Source organism: Temnothorax longispinosus, chromosome 3 (genome assembly GCF_030848805.1).
Source record: "Temnothorax longispinosus isolate EJ_2023e chromosome 3, Tlon_JGU_v1, whole genome shotgun sequence".
NCBI classification, from domain to species: domain Eukaryota; kingdom Metazoa; phylum Arthropoda; class Insecta; order Hymenoptera; family Formicidae; genus Temnothorax; species Temnothorax longispinosus.
Window position 1 is genome coordinate 6,332,258 of NC_092360.1, and position 14,068 is coordinate 6,346,325.

Consider the following 14,068-nt stretch of genomic DNA (forward strand, 5'->3'; position numbering starts at 1 on the left):
CTTGATTTGCAACGTCAATTATCAGATTAATGTCACTCGTCATCGTCGTAACTGTTACTTAGATATTGTACGCTGATAATCTGATATATTTACAAGAAAAAAAAATTCATTTTATTAACTCATAAAATGGATTTTCCCTTAAAACGCTGTTACATGCCGTTTTATTGTCTTTATACTTCTTAAATTTAACGTACAATTTCGCGTGGACAGTACTGTAGCAGCGGCGAGGAAATTCCGAAATTACGAATTAATGAAATTTCAACGACTGAATTGTCGCTCCAGAATCCCCTTAAGCTCCTCAAAGTGACCGAAACTTGTAATTCTCGTAACGTAACAGTAACGTTCGTGTCTTACGAATATGCGTGACAGTTGTCATGCTTCCTTGAATATTCTCTCTCCGGAAAGGAGAGGCTAGAGGAGTGCATTTTCCACGTCCCGCACGTTATTATTATTAAGGACGCCGGCATTAAATTCATACACAGGGACCGTAAGACCATTAGTAGGGACGGATTTAGCGTGCGGGAGAGCGGATTTCGCCCACCTCGGTGGTTCTGAAGTTCTAATACTGTTGTACGGACGTTTGAAAGCATGAAGAATCTGCGTTTAGGAGTAAGTAACTACGCGCTTTATAATAGATACGATGCAAAGCCGGAGATATTATGTAGAAAGCGGTATTTAATGGCTGCGGTTACTTTGTGTAATATCCGTCGTCAACTGAACGTAAAAATTCGTCTCATATTATGCGAGAAAAAAAGAGAGAAATATAGACAGAATAAATATGTAAGGGTGTCTTCCTTTTCAAATTTAAGCTATAACATCGGCTTTTACAGAGAAAGAAAATTTATTTTATACACGTAAATATACTTAAGCCTGTAAGTGTGAGCTTGCGTTTAGATAAGAAGTAAAAAGGTCGTTTTCACGTGACCCGTCGTAATGATCCTCGAAATAAATCAAGAATGACCCCCGAGGACCTTACACTGGGCACCAGCGTAGGTACCTAAAATTTCGTATTTCCTGCGCGTACCTGTGAGAGGAACTCCAAGAAGGATGGGTAGGGCTTCCGCGGCTTGCACCAAAGCCCACGATCTGGCGAAGTGTCTCGCACGCAGCCTCTCCAGGGCCAGCATCTTCAGGGAGTAGAGTGTGCCGCCGAGCGAGGCACCGTAGAGCGCGGAGGCCAGCACAAGTCCGTGGTAACCTTGCACGCTACCAAGCGCCACTTGAGCTACGGCTTTAAGCAGAGGGGAAACCTAATTCGAATCGATAATCCTTGAGGCGTGATCCTTGAATCTACAATTCCTATAGGTCGTTCGCGCGCAAAATTCGTGCAGCACGATTTCCCAGCTTGTGTTTCCCTCCTACGCGCAATTCCTCTCCCGAGTAAAGGCTTTTCTTACGTGTGCGCAAACTCACTTACTGAATGTCAAATCGACCTGTGTTTCTCTCGCACGACTCGAATCGTGCTCCACAATTTTGCCGGGTTCAATTTTCATTTGAAAGGGAGCTTTATTGCGGGGCCTTGTAGCGAAAAATAATATATTTATATAGAGACACGAATAGCCCTTTTCGCAGTTATACGTCCCGATAAACTCAAGATCAAAGTAAAGAATCTACAGCAAAAACAGGATATAAATTCGGGAAATTCCATATAAACGCTAAAGAGTATGAGATGAGATAGCTGGAAAAAAAATGCAACCGCGTTAGATCGCACGTTGCCATTGTCAACGCGATGGGACGCAAGCATCTAGCAATTTGAACTTGTTTACGGTCAACTACGGGCATGTATGCGAAAGCGACCGCGAGATGTACTGACCAACCCCAATGAGTGCCGCTTGACAGAGATATTGCCTGGATACTAGGCACTGAGCGGAAGGTCTGACGATAACTACCCCCAAAGCCGCGCATCCGAGTGCCGCCGCCAGGCCCAGAAAGGTCTGTAGCAGTACCAGGGCGCTAGCCTCCAGTCCGTCCTGGTAGCCTTGCAGAGCCTGTAAGTGATGTTTCTCATTAAGACTGCGGGAAAGAACGCGCTATACGGATCGCTACGATAACGCGGACAATGACGCCGGTAACGACGCCCCGTCTAATATCGATTATCGAAATTGGCCCCGTCTATCCCCCCGAGATTACCCCGGAAATCGAGAAAATTAGGAAACTCGACGCTCGCTCGAATCTGCGTCATTAAACCCTTAGCGGAAATGCCACGTGATGTCAAATTGTCTCGCAACTTGACTTTCGGGTGCATTTGATGAATATTCTATTGCCGACTGAAATAAAATGGCTCGGACGACTTTTCTCTTTTACGATCCGTGTATCAAAAAGTACCGGTAATTCTTTCTCTATAAGGTACATTTATTACGGAAGAAGGAATTTCGAGGACGCATCGAAAGACAAAATTGATAACGCGAAATGGAATAAACCGTTCGTGACTTTTACCACGCCACGCCGAGTCTCTGGAGAATAGCGACCGTCGGGAGAGACGTTATCAAAGAGGGAAATCCCTCTCAATCACCGAGTGCACTTACGATATAGAAGGCGGGGGTGTAAAGACCGAAACCGGCAGCACCGGCGGCCAGCATGAGCATTCTCACGGGACGTGATCCCAGAGGACTCAGATCGACCAACGGCTGCCTCGGTACCTTGGTCCCGGATTTCTTCTCTTTGACTTTGCCGCGCTGATTCTTTAGATGCAGGATGGCTCGCCGCTGAGGATGGTACAGCGAGGCACTCCGGTAAATCAGCCCCAGGAAGAAGGCCAACGAGAGCGCTCCGGTTACCGATTGAAGTCCCAGTCGCCAGCCCAGCTTCCTGCAGGTAGATACAGCACGATTACGATCGCGCATCAGGAAACGCCGAATCAGCTGACGACGGTATACTGCCGGCTGAGTTTTTGCGCTCTCCGTTACGTCCCTTAGCTACGTTTTATATTACGAGTGAAAACCTGAAAACTACTGCACTTGCATTTCTGAGAGGAAATTTTCCGCGAGGCGTTTTTCCGCGTTGCAGGTACACTCGCCTTTTCACTCGCGAATCGTCTTCAAACGTTAGAGAAAAATTTGTAATATTTCAATATTTAGCTGATTACGTTTGATACACGAAAATATAATTTGTTTGATACCTTGGAAATTACAGTAAAACTAAAATACATTGTTCGTTAAATATTTAATTTATGATTCAAATATATCATGCTCCAGCATGAAAGTCGTTTAAATTATAATATAGATCACAACAAGAGATTGTGCCCGATTTTATCGTCGTTATCTCGGTGTGTAAAAATGAAGTACTTTTTTAATCAAAAAGATATAGATAATCTTATCAGAAAGTAATTTCGGAAAAATTTTCGCAAACAATTACTTTGAGCTAACGCGAAGTCAATGAACGATGAAGATTAACGACTAGATTTTTGAAGCTCAAACATACCATTACTTTCGTACGATTTCTGCAACTTATTACAAAAATTGTATAATAAAGTGACTTTTGATTTATGGCGCACGATGTTTCCAAATTATTTCGTTACTTCTTTTCGAGAAGTTATGAAATTCGCATTTAACGCGAGCGCATTGTCAAGCAGTATTGCCTTCGAGGAGAAACATCCATTTACTTTTGCTGTGTTATTTTCTTTCATCAGAACTTTATTAAAGAAACGTTTAGAAAGAAGCGTTAAACCTGACAAGTTTTAATACTCTGCAAACATTTAACGATCTTTAATATTTTCACTGCGCAGTGCGAACGTTAGGAAGCTTTATTTATTTCATTATTTAGCGAAACAAAGTAAAAGTACAAACGAGGTAAAAATACTTGAGCCAGGTGACAGTTAAAAAAAAAAGTACGTAGACATACATAAACAAGTAGAGCATATGAATCGTCGACCGACAAATTATAAAGTTGGGATTAAGAGATAAAAAGCAATTTAAAAAAAATAAAAAAAAGGCCAATGCATCAGCACATTTAACTTTAGGCGAAATTAACCCGCTACGAAAACATAATTTTTTAAACACTCCCCCGTGTATATATATAATATAATTACAAAGTTAACTCTCTCGTCTGTTCCGGTTACTAAAAAATACAAAGACGTACTTTTCTAATAAATCATCTGTATTTTTTGGGATTTTTCTCTTCAAGTGGAATACATACAGACGCCGTATTCTTCACGTTCAGCCGTTTGCACGTGAGAAAGGCGAGTGTTTGCAAATAATAGTGCGGCTCGCGAATAAGAAGATTAAAATAAGGGATAAAACTAAGTTTCTACGAAATGTATGTATTCAACATATTATATGTCGGTACGTGAGCGAAAGTTGCGCTTTAATCCTCCCTCGACGTAAAGATAATAAGATCTCCACCCGGATCTATGACTATTCATAATATATATCCGGTAGGTATACGTTTTTACATGGACACGAGCTGTTATCTTTGCGAGCGGAGCGGCTGAAATTTATTTTCCGATACGCGCGCCTTCCCTCATTCGCGCGCTCCCTATCTCCCGCGGGTGGAAACGCATATTAAATGTTTATCATATATATTCCCGGGGTCAGAGATGATGACGGTTCGGTAACGTACGGCACGTGTAATAAACCGCCCGCCGCGCTGGCCACCCCCGCTCGGTCAGCCGGTCGATGCGTTCGATATGTTTGTGACAGAGACGGCGAATTATTCGGCAAAAAGCCGGCTCGCGGCACATTCGCGATTGAAGCGTTGTTTTAACGCTCGCGGGTTTGTCGTTATCACGGAATTTTATATAATGTCCGCGAAATCTTTTTTGCGTGCACCGCATTGCCGGATAATCGTGTACCGCGCCCCATCCGTCGTTCTATGCCATATGCGTACGATAAAGTTAAACTGTGTGTTGCATGCGGTATAATGGGGAAGGGTGAACAATTTATCACGTATCCGGCGTATATATATATTATAAATATTGCCCTGGAATTTACGGTAACGTAAAAAGGATGATCGATTTCCAAGATAAGACACGCAATTCCGCGGAAATAAATTCTGTCCGGTTTAATTAAATTATTCTTTATAATTATTACTTCGCTCAAATAAATATTATTGGGCAAATTGATGGGTCAAATCATATGAAATATGATGTGCAACAGAATGGGTAACGAATATGATGTGCAACGGGAATGAATATAGACATTTCGGCAGTTTATTGCGTGTAATTTAATTCGGTATGTATAATGTTTAATGAGTCGACAAAAATAATTACTGAATCGTGAAGAATAATGTTCGGCTATCTTTTTAATGTACTTTTCACTGTAAATTAATGGATAATTCGTTGTTGAACTTTCATCCTTTGAGTTTGGAAAGAAGTGCCATTTGCTGCTTTGGAACGAGAAGGAGGAGGAGGAAGAGGAAAAGAAGTATGGAAGTGTAGAAAAGATAACATTTGAAAGAACAAATCTAATGTCACTACCATAGTCGTAGAAGAAATTCGCCTAGTGAACAGCATCCGCAATGCAGTGATTCCAGCGCGAGATAAAACATAGATATCCGCAACTAGTTTTTATGACAATATTAATTTACCGACAAACGCATTTGGCTATCGAAAAACGTTTGCTTGAAACAAAATTGTAAAAGCGTAAATTACAATGAATTGTATTGATTTTATCAATTTTCCATATGCAACACATAAATTATTTTCCAAAATCAATACAGCCGATTTAAGCTCAAGACGATAAAAACTCTGAATAATTCCCTTCTGAATTTAAAATGTTGAGAAAAAAAAGCAAGATATTTAAAGAATATTTGTTCATTGTTTAACGAGCTTCTGCGTTACATGCATCGTTTCCATGCTAATTTCTTTTTATCGCGCATAATACCGCTCCGAATATGTTTCAAGATATTTCCGTATTTTATATCGTAAATTAGCCCGGTATATCGCCGACCTGGGCAAACTTATCCAGTTATCGAGTAACCCATATATCGACTTAGCGAGTTACTCCAACAACCTGACGATATTATGTTCGTCGGTCCAGAAGAGCCCGATCTCTAATTGGACATGCTTTTATACCTAACAGAAACTGCCACATAGCAACGGCAATTAAGTGCACGTTTAATAACCCGCATGTATAACCATCGCCGCATTTTGTCTACATAGGTACAGGTTAACATAGACGAGAGTTAAATCACGGTAAACATCTCTCCCTCATCGACAGAGGAAATTCAACCAACATTTCATATTAATTTAATCTCTCCCCAATATAATTCTATGAAAGAAAAATTACGCTATGTTTATTTTTATACTTTTGAGAAAAGTAAAGCGCTACGTGTGTTGTTTCGGTAATATATATAATTCACCCGCTATTTGTGTACACAGTTATAAAACTGCCTCAAGTCCTTTCAACTACGCGGTAGTCGGAAATTAGAGAACCGCCGGCGCCGGCCGTGTCGTTCTAATATCAAAGCACACGTCGATCATTTAGTATTAAAAATTAAGAGCTTTAAGTGACGATTAAAGCCGCGGTAACCACATCTCGCTCTTTAATTAATTTCAACATGACTTTAATAAGATTCCAGGCGTAATTTTAAAACGCGCGTTAAAAATTGAAAGAAATTAAATGGAAATAGCAATCTTTCGCGCAGGCAGGTTTCACCGAAGATAAGACGGACTAATCTCGTCGTAGAATCCTCGATCGCGAAAGCGGACGTTCGGGGATCCGGGATACAACTGAAAATAATTTGCCGAACACTCACGGATAATAGATCAATGATACTAACAAACGCCCGTGGCAAACTCCAAACGAGCTATTTCGATAGTCGGCGGAGACAGAAAGGGGAGGGACGTGCAGAGAGAGAAAGAGAGAGAGAGAGAGAGAGAGAGAGAGAGAGAGAGAGAGAGAGAGAGAGAGAGAGAGAGAAAATGAAGGGCCGGGACCAAATAGAACGTTCAATTATTCCACGTCGAATCTGTTCGCTGTTTTTGTGCACAGAAACTGTCGTTGCGCCCCGCAACGTCCGTACGCTTCGGGGGGAGGGGGGGGGGAGGACATGCAGTCGCGCGAAAATCTACGATAAAAGGGTGGTGCGCACTGAAAGCAGTTTTGTCCGTATGTTACACGCTGCCGCTCGACTTCTCCTCGTACGCAATTTGTTTCGGGAGTCATTGTCGTCAAATATCGTTACTACTACCAGCGAAATTCATCGTTTTCGAATACCACTTTCACGGAAAATAACTGCGTCACGTATGTGGCTTCTGTTTCTACAGGGAGGGAGGGGGAAGGGTGAAATTTATCCGAAAGTATTGTTGCATCTTCTAAAATCTCAATACTTTTGAAACATTTTGCTCTTCTTAATCCTTGTTAAAGCAAAATTAAGTGTGTTATCCTTTTATTCGTTTCTCAATGATTCAATTTTCGATAAAAATTAAATAATACAATGTATAGAATTTTTTCTTCATCTTAATTTCTAGGAATTCATTGAAAAACTATTTTGTAGTTCTGTATAGAAACAATATTCAATTAATTAATATGTTTAGCTTTAATTTATTTGTCATAGAGTAAATAATTTTATCTATATCTAATCATCTATTCTCTCGTAAGTTGCATTTTTAACGAATGTCAATTAATTCACACGACCGTGCGACAAACTCTTCCGTAGTAATCATTGACGGATACTTCAAACGCGAACGACGCCGGCTTTCGCGATTTTTCCGGCATCTGCCGATTTCCGTCGCGTGCGATGAAAAAAAAAAGAGCGAGCGAGCGATATTAAATTTGCATCACGCGCCCACACGTGCAAAGAAATGGCACGACCGAAGGTTAATTGGATCTTCTCCGCTCGACTTGAGCGAATCGTCGGACCGGTGCACATTCCTAAGGGAGCTATAGGCTAATGCATACACATCTCTCCCCCCGCGCGTTCCCCCCGTAATATATGCGATAACTCACCCGACCGCTTCTTTGTAGACGACGCTGAAGAGCACTATTCCCACGCCGGTGCCGGCCTGCACCACCATCTCGACGAACTCCCGTCGTTTTCTGAAGTAATTGCCCAATACCAGACTGGCGGTTTCCCTCACGAGGCCAGCCCCCGTGCCCAGCACCAGACCGTAGCTGTTGCATTTTGTAAAGGTAAATCGTATGACTTTGCAGCGGGAGTTGCCGCGCGAAAGGATATAAGCTGAGGCGATATTTTAAGCGGAAAGCGCGGAGAGTTTCGCTACGCGAAAACGAGTCGCTGACGTTTTCAAAGAAAAACTCGGGCAGCTGGGATGTATTGAGCCGGAAATATTCATTTCTCATCATTTTTTAATATGCCCTTTCCGGTTAAAGAGGTACGGGACGCTATTACGCGCGTTTTCAGCTTTAAAAGCTATTCAAAAGCAGAATTAAACGAATGACTATTACCATAGAAATATGTAACTCCGCGCATTGCCATATGATACACATAATACGTAGAGAATGCATTTCAGAACTCACAATTATCAACTAAATTTTCGGTGCGGAAACGTAAATGTTTTTCTTCTTTTTCTTTATAAAGTATTCCCGTTTTAATTTGACGCACGAATATAATCCGCGACTAAAGAGAAATTTAAAGCACACAATAAGCGTCCGCATAAATAATTACTCATTTTCGCCGTAAAAAAACAGCTTCGATAATTCACTGAACATGCTATTAATATTTCATCCCTCGCGTAAAAGTTAACAAAAACACTCTCTCATCTGCCCTTCGATTATTTTTAATGCAACATCCATCACAATAATTCTTCGACGGTTAAACGTCGCCTGCATGCAAGTTGATAAAAAATCGACCCTCGCGTCCTACCCATCGATTATTTCTGAACAGCCATCAGCTTTTACGCGATAAAACCTCCACCCGGTCGAAAACGTGTCGCCCGGGCGGTCGATAGCTGTAGCATTTGCGCCGTTACGCACCTAAGGAGCACTTGATGCATCTGGACGGCGAACGAGGTGAAGAGCGACGCCAGGGCCAGCACCAGGCCACCGATCACCGCCGTGAGCCTCGTATTGCCACGGCGACACGCGCCGACGACCAGCGGCGCGGAACCCCGGGAGATCGCGGCGCTCAACGCCCCCGCCCACACTGAAACATTCACCCGATAAGAGTCACTTTTGACGGGCTATTAGAGGCACGACTGACGGAAATCAGCGGGGCGCGATGCTCCCGAATATCGCGCGGTTCCCAATTATCCTGAATATCGCGGCCTCAACCCCCGGCGCGGCGCGGACGTTCCGGAGAAGCGCGACGGTTTTATTCGGCCGACCTCTCTCCTCCTCGCTATGGTCCGAGCACAACGGACGGAGCTCGTTTGCTGATTGATTTCGCGTTTGTGAGCGCTAACGAGGAAACGCTCGCAAACCGGAACGTTGTTGCCTCTCCTTGTCCGCGGATGGACGAGACTCGCGCTTCGAAATGGGCGAAAAATAATTTTTCACGTGTTTTTCATCCCCTTGCCGCGTTCGCAGCTCGCGCGGGAACCGCGCTTCGCGCTCGGATGCGGAAACAGGTCGAAGACACAAATTCGCGCAAATGTTGTTCCGACACTTTTTTTTTTACCGCGCGTCCAAATCCACGAAGCCTTTTCGGAAAAATGTATTCATCACCCCCGGTATTACTTTTGCGACGATTAAAATTACGGCCTGAATTCCTCTTACGAAAATAGCGGGCAATTTTTTATAGAAAAGATCTCGTAAAGATTACTCCGTAGGTATATCTCTTGACGCTAAATAATTACGTCGTTACATGATCCATTTTATCTCATTTCGTTATTTAAATTCCAGGCATTTGTTACCTCGCTACCTCGCTCAGCGTTGCGATATAACGAGAAAAATATTTTCTCTTCTTCTCTTGCTTTCTAGGGCTAGGGTACCGTGTTTTCGAACAAAGTCATCGGATTTATCACGCGACTCTTCGTAATTACTCTCAGTCGCGTCGGATTTCGCAATTACGACGAAATCTTTGTAACGTGAACTATGCTAGTTTTCAAGTGACAAGCTAGTTTTCAATTAAATCGCGTTAATTACTGTTTACGACGATAATGCCTGGCTCTCGAATTCCTCGATTGTTTCAAGAAGAGATAAACGGGTCTTCCACCGAAGGCGTTTGTAAAATTAAACCAAAATCTTATAACGAAATAAGATCAATCGTGTGCGGAGTGATTTGCGGCGGGAAGTGACGGTGAGACGTGGAGTGGAGAAGGCAATTCGCGGATTTCCCGATCGTAATCCGCGCGGACGCGCGTAAAGATTTATGCAAAACTTCACGCCCTGTCGCGATTACGCGGATGAAAATTCTGATATCTGAAGACAGCGCGATATGCGTCGTGCCCTGCAAACGCGAAAGACTTCGCGGCACGGAATACGAAAACCGCGTCGTCGGCCGGTCCGATTTTAATGCGGCATCGCGTCGGAGCGCGCTATATAGCTGTATCTCTCTGTAATGCTAAAATTGGACGGGGTTACGTCAATCGTATCGACGTACGTCTCCCGTAATCTCGTAAGAGCATCCGCTTTTTACCCTTTTAACTTGGCGAAGTAGCGAGAAACGCCTCTTTCTTTTTATAAATACATCGTGCCAATTCCTCGCGAACGCGCGCGGCTCGCAAACGTTTCGCATATAATCGTATACCCCGATATGCGAAAAACCCTCGAACTCGGCAGATATGAATAATCGCATTCAAACGCATTTATACGATGCGCAAGTTAAGCCGCTATCGTTTTATTTGGCTCGCACAATTCTGTCAATTTATCTATGTGTGCCACCCCCTGTCTAGTTGTCCATTTGTCTACATGTCTAAAACTTCGAGCGTTCGACAAATGTTTGGAGACAGACTCGTGAACAATTTCAACAAAGTTTTACAAAAAGATATATAAGAAAGTAGTTTAACCGAGTGTAGAATAAGTGGACATATGTATTAAAAAGACAAATGGAATTTTTCGAAATATATACTGAAAAATTCACAATGTTTATCACGAAAATCACAGTTTTTTAAAAGCTCAAGAGAGTTTTAAAATATACATAATAAAATTAGATTTTTTAGGTAAAAATACTTGAGATAGAATATCTGAGATAATATAAATATTTACGGTGATTAAAAAAGAAATAAATTTTTATTGTTAATTTATAAATTTTAAACTTAATTCGGTTGTTTAGATTACAATGTAAAGTAATTAATTAACTAAACGCAAAATTGAATTTTTACTGAGGAAAAACTCGATATAATTAATTGAGAAATTAGATCCTGTCAGTTACACTTTTCGGTGCCAGACTCCGGTTGGGATTTCCAATGTTTTCGATCTAATCGAGCGTTAAATTAAATCCCCGCTTGTATAATAATCAATTTGAATATTTTAAATTACTCGTACATGAAACTTCGAATATTAGTTCGTTAGTTCACTTTAAAAACATAAGACTTTTTACGAAAGAGACTAGGTGCAAATCATGAATAGAGCAAGTTCTTTGCAATTAGATATGTTCTTCTCCGCGAAATCCTATATACTTGCAAATGAGCGGCCGACTTTGCTAAACAGGCGTAAACATGTCCTCGTCGGATACACGAAAGAACTGAGGGAATGACGCCTCGTCGGTGGATATACTCCAGGTGCAATATTACGCCCGAAATGAGAAGCGGAGAAGCATGCATTTCGTCGCTATATATACGTTCGAATAAAGTCGCGTTAGGAAAATTACTACTTGCCACGCGCGCGTATGTAATTATACGCACATAAACGTGCAATGTTATGCCCCGTGGCTTGACATTTCGCACATTTCTCTTCTCGAGCTCTCACGAGACTCGCGTGCACATTTCCGCGCAAATTCGAGAACACCAAGGAACGCACGCCATGTGTCAAATAATAATGCAGAAAGAATAAAAAATATATATATACATATACGTATAGAATGCCAATTTCGAAGAATTTTCTTCCTTAAACATTATGTCGACACTTTTCATTAGCAAACTGATTCACGTAATTTATGTAATCGGTTCATCCATTTTTGCATAGAATAGAAAAGATTCTAAAGGCGAAGCGTTAACACTTTCCTTATACATATACATATATCCAGCAACGCGCGTAATTTATGTTTAATCTTTGAACTGAGCACATTTAATCCCGGTGTTAAAGATAAAATCGTCGGATCGATCCTGAAATGAATATGCATTGTCCGGCTTCGTTACGACTTAAAAAAGGCTCTCGAAGAAACCTGGATATTGGTGCGGCGAGGCTTCAACAGGTAGCGACTTCGGCTCGACGTTCTTATGCGAATAATTTATGAGTCTGGACGCTTTTAGCGCTATTTGCACAAGTGCGACCAAGTGGACCAAGTGGGATGAACCCTCGCTTAGAATTTCACGGATCGGATTTTGCAAAGCCCTTTTGTACCCAGATTGGATTTGTCCGCAAAATGCTTGCCCTTTTACCGTCCTATATTATTCTCAAGACAAAGAACGCGAGTAAAACGAGGGGCTACTAGCGCAGATAATAGCTGTACAATCTTTCGATACAACTTGTGTCGCACAAGATTCAGGATCTATTGCAGAAATGATCCGGAAGTAACTGGACCGTACTTGGAATTTTCCGAACGTTAAATCATCCCGGTACACCTATCGCATTCCGACCTTTGTCTTCTTTACAGAAAGAGAGTCGTCTTTCGCAAACGTGTTTCTATTATAAATCGCAAGCATTTGAAAGCCAATACACATCAGGGAGCTTGTGTCTTTTATTGCGTCACGATGATATATGAAAACACGTCATCGAAACGGGGCAGGATAATTTTTCAAAGTGGTGCACGAAACTCCGTCGATGACACTGTGCTTTAAATACGTTCTCGACGAATAAAAGAGCCTTTTCACGGCGGTCTTAGCGTAGAGCGGCAGCAAGGAACTCGGATAGACGATAGCGTAAAGCCTTTGTTCATACTTGTCCCAATGCTCGTCCGTCATTACATATTTTTCTCGTAACGCTCAATGACGTCTCTCCTTGCAAGATCGCGCGCATCCCGGCTGCATCCTCTTCGTCGCTTTCATCTTTCAAGAATATTTCAGTAGCAGCGACCATCGGAGCAAGCGCCGCGATGTATTTTGACATCGATAAAAGGTTGGTCTAACGTTACATCATTTCTCTGCGCCGACCGTTTCAAAGGGTGCCGCGAAAATTACCATTTTCCGCAACTGTTCCGCTGTTAGCGGTGATTGTTGCCTTCTCGCTGGGCAATTGCTGTTATTTCTATGACTAATTGTCGACAGTTCGGGATAAGAAAAATGTTTAAGGAGCTTCGTACCGAGACGCGAAAAAGAAAGCACAAAAGCTTTCCTTTCGGGTACAAGTGATGGAAGATGAATCGCTTTTCACGCATTAAAAAGTCGAAGAGCTCGCTTGTAGTTTGTTAAAGACGTTAAAAAAGACAAAGCTTAAAGAAGAGCTTCCGCAAATAAATGGCAGTACCGTCGTCTTATTCGTCGCTTGGTTTTAAAAAGATTTTAATTTCGCAACAATTGTACTTTGATGCTTTGTTAAATCAGTAAAATATTTAATATTGAGAACCAACAAAATTGTGAAAGAAAACGGCGAGCAATTAAATGTCTAAGAAAAGAATCATCCCGAGTTATAAAAAAGTCCTGCCAATTAATGCTTATTTCAATTAGACATACATTATATATACACACATACACTTTTTTATAATTGTCTTATAAACTGAACAAAAATTTATTACAGCTCCGCTAGAAATCATGCTAACATTTCATTTCTCGAAAATCACCAAAATAAAAGCACCAATACTTATTTCTTACCAGAGTACACAGCCCTTATTGCGACAGATAAACAAACTGGCTGCCTACGTTTCAATTGTCCTCGGAAAATAATCGTGAGTGTTTTCCACAATTCGAGAGAGGTATCTATTATTAAAGAATAAATCTTCAAACAGAAGTTTATCTGTGTTTGATTCCGTGCGGTTTGCCCCGAATCTGTTTAATGTATATGTATATGCGATCAAGCACTCTCTGCGCTCGCCTGATGAAAATTGAAGTTAGTTTTCCCTTAATGAAATTTTAATCCGGCGCTTTTCCCATTTTTACTTGTAATCTTCATTATTTTGATTAATTTTTGAATTA

At 41.6% G+C, this 14,068-nt stretch overlaps 1 protein-coding gene across 4 annotated transcripts in view; it reads right to left on the reverse strand.

Annotated features, from left to right (window-relative positions):
- LOC139810332 (uncharacterized) overlaps positions 1-14,068 on the reverse strand; it is a 77,702-nt gene that overhangs the window by 5,475 nt on the left and 58,159 nt on the right. For all 4 annotated transcript variants that reach the window (XM_071773769.1, XM_071773770.1, XM_071773772.1 and 1 more), the window contains 5 exons: positions 8,874-9,042; positions 7,887-8,051; positions 2,526-2,808; positions 1,814-1,988; positions 1,025-1,231 (listed from right to left, as the gene is read on the reverse strand). In XM_071773769.1, the coding sequence (XP_071629870.1) occupies positions 1,025-1,231; positions 1,814-1,988; positions 2,526-2,808; positions 7,887-8,051; positions 8,874-9,042 (999 nt within the window). The remainder of the gene's footprint in view (positions 1-1,024; positions 1,232-1,813; positions 1,989-2,525; positions 2,809-7,886; positions 8,052-8,873; positions 9,043-14,068) is intronic.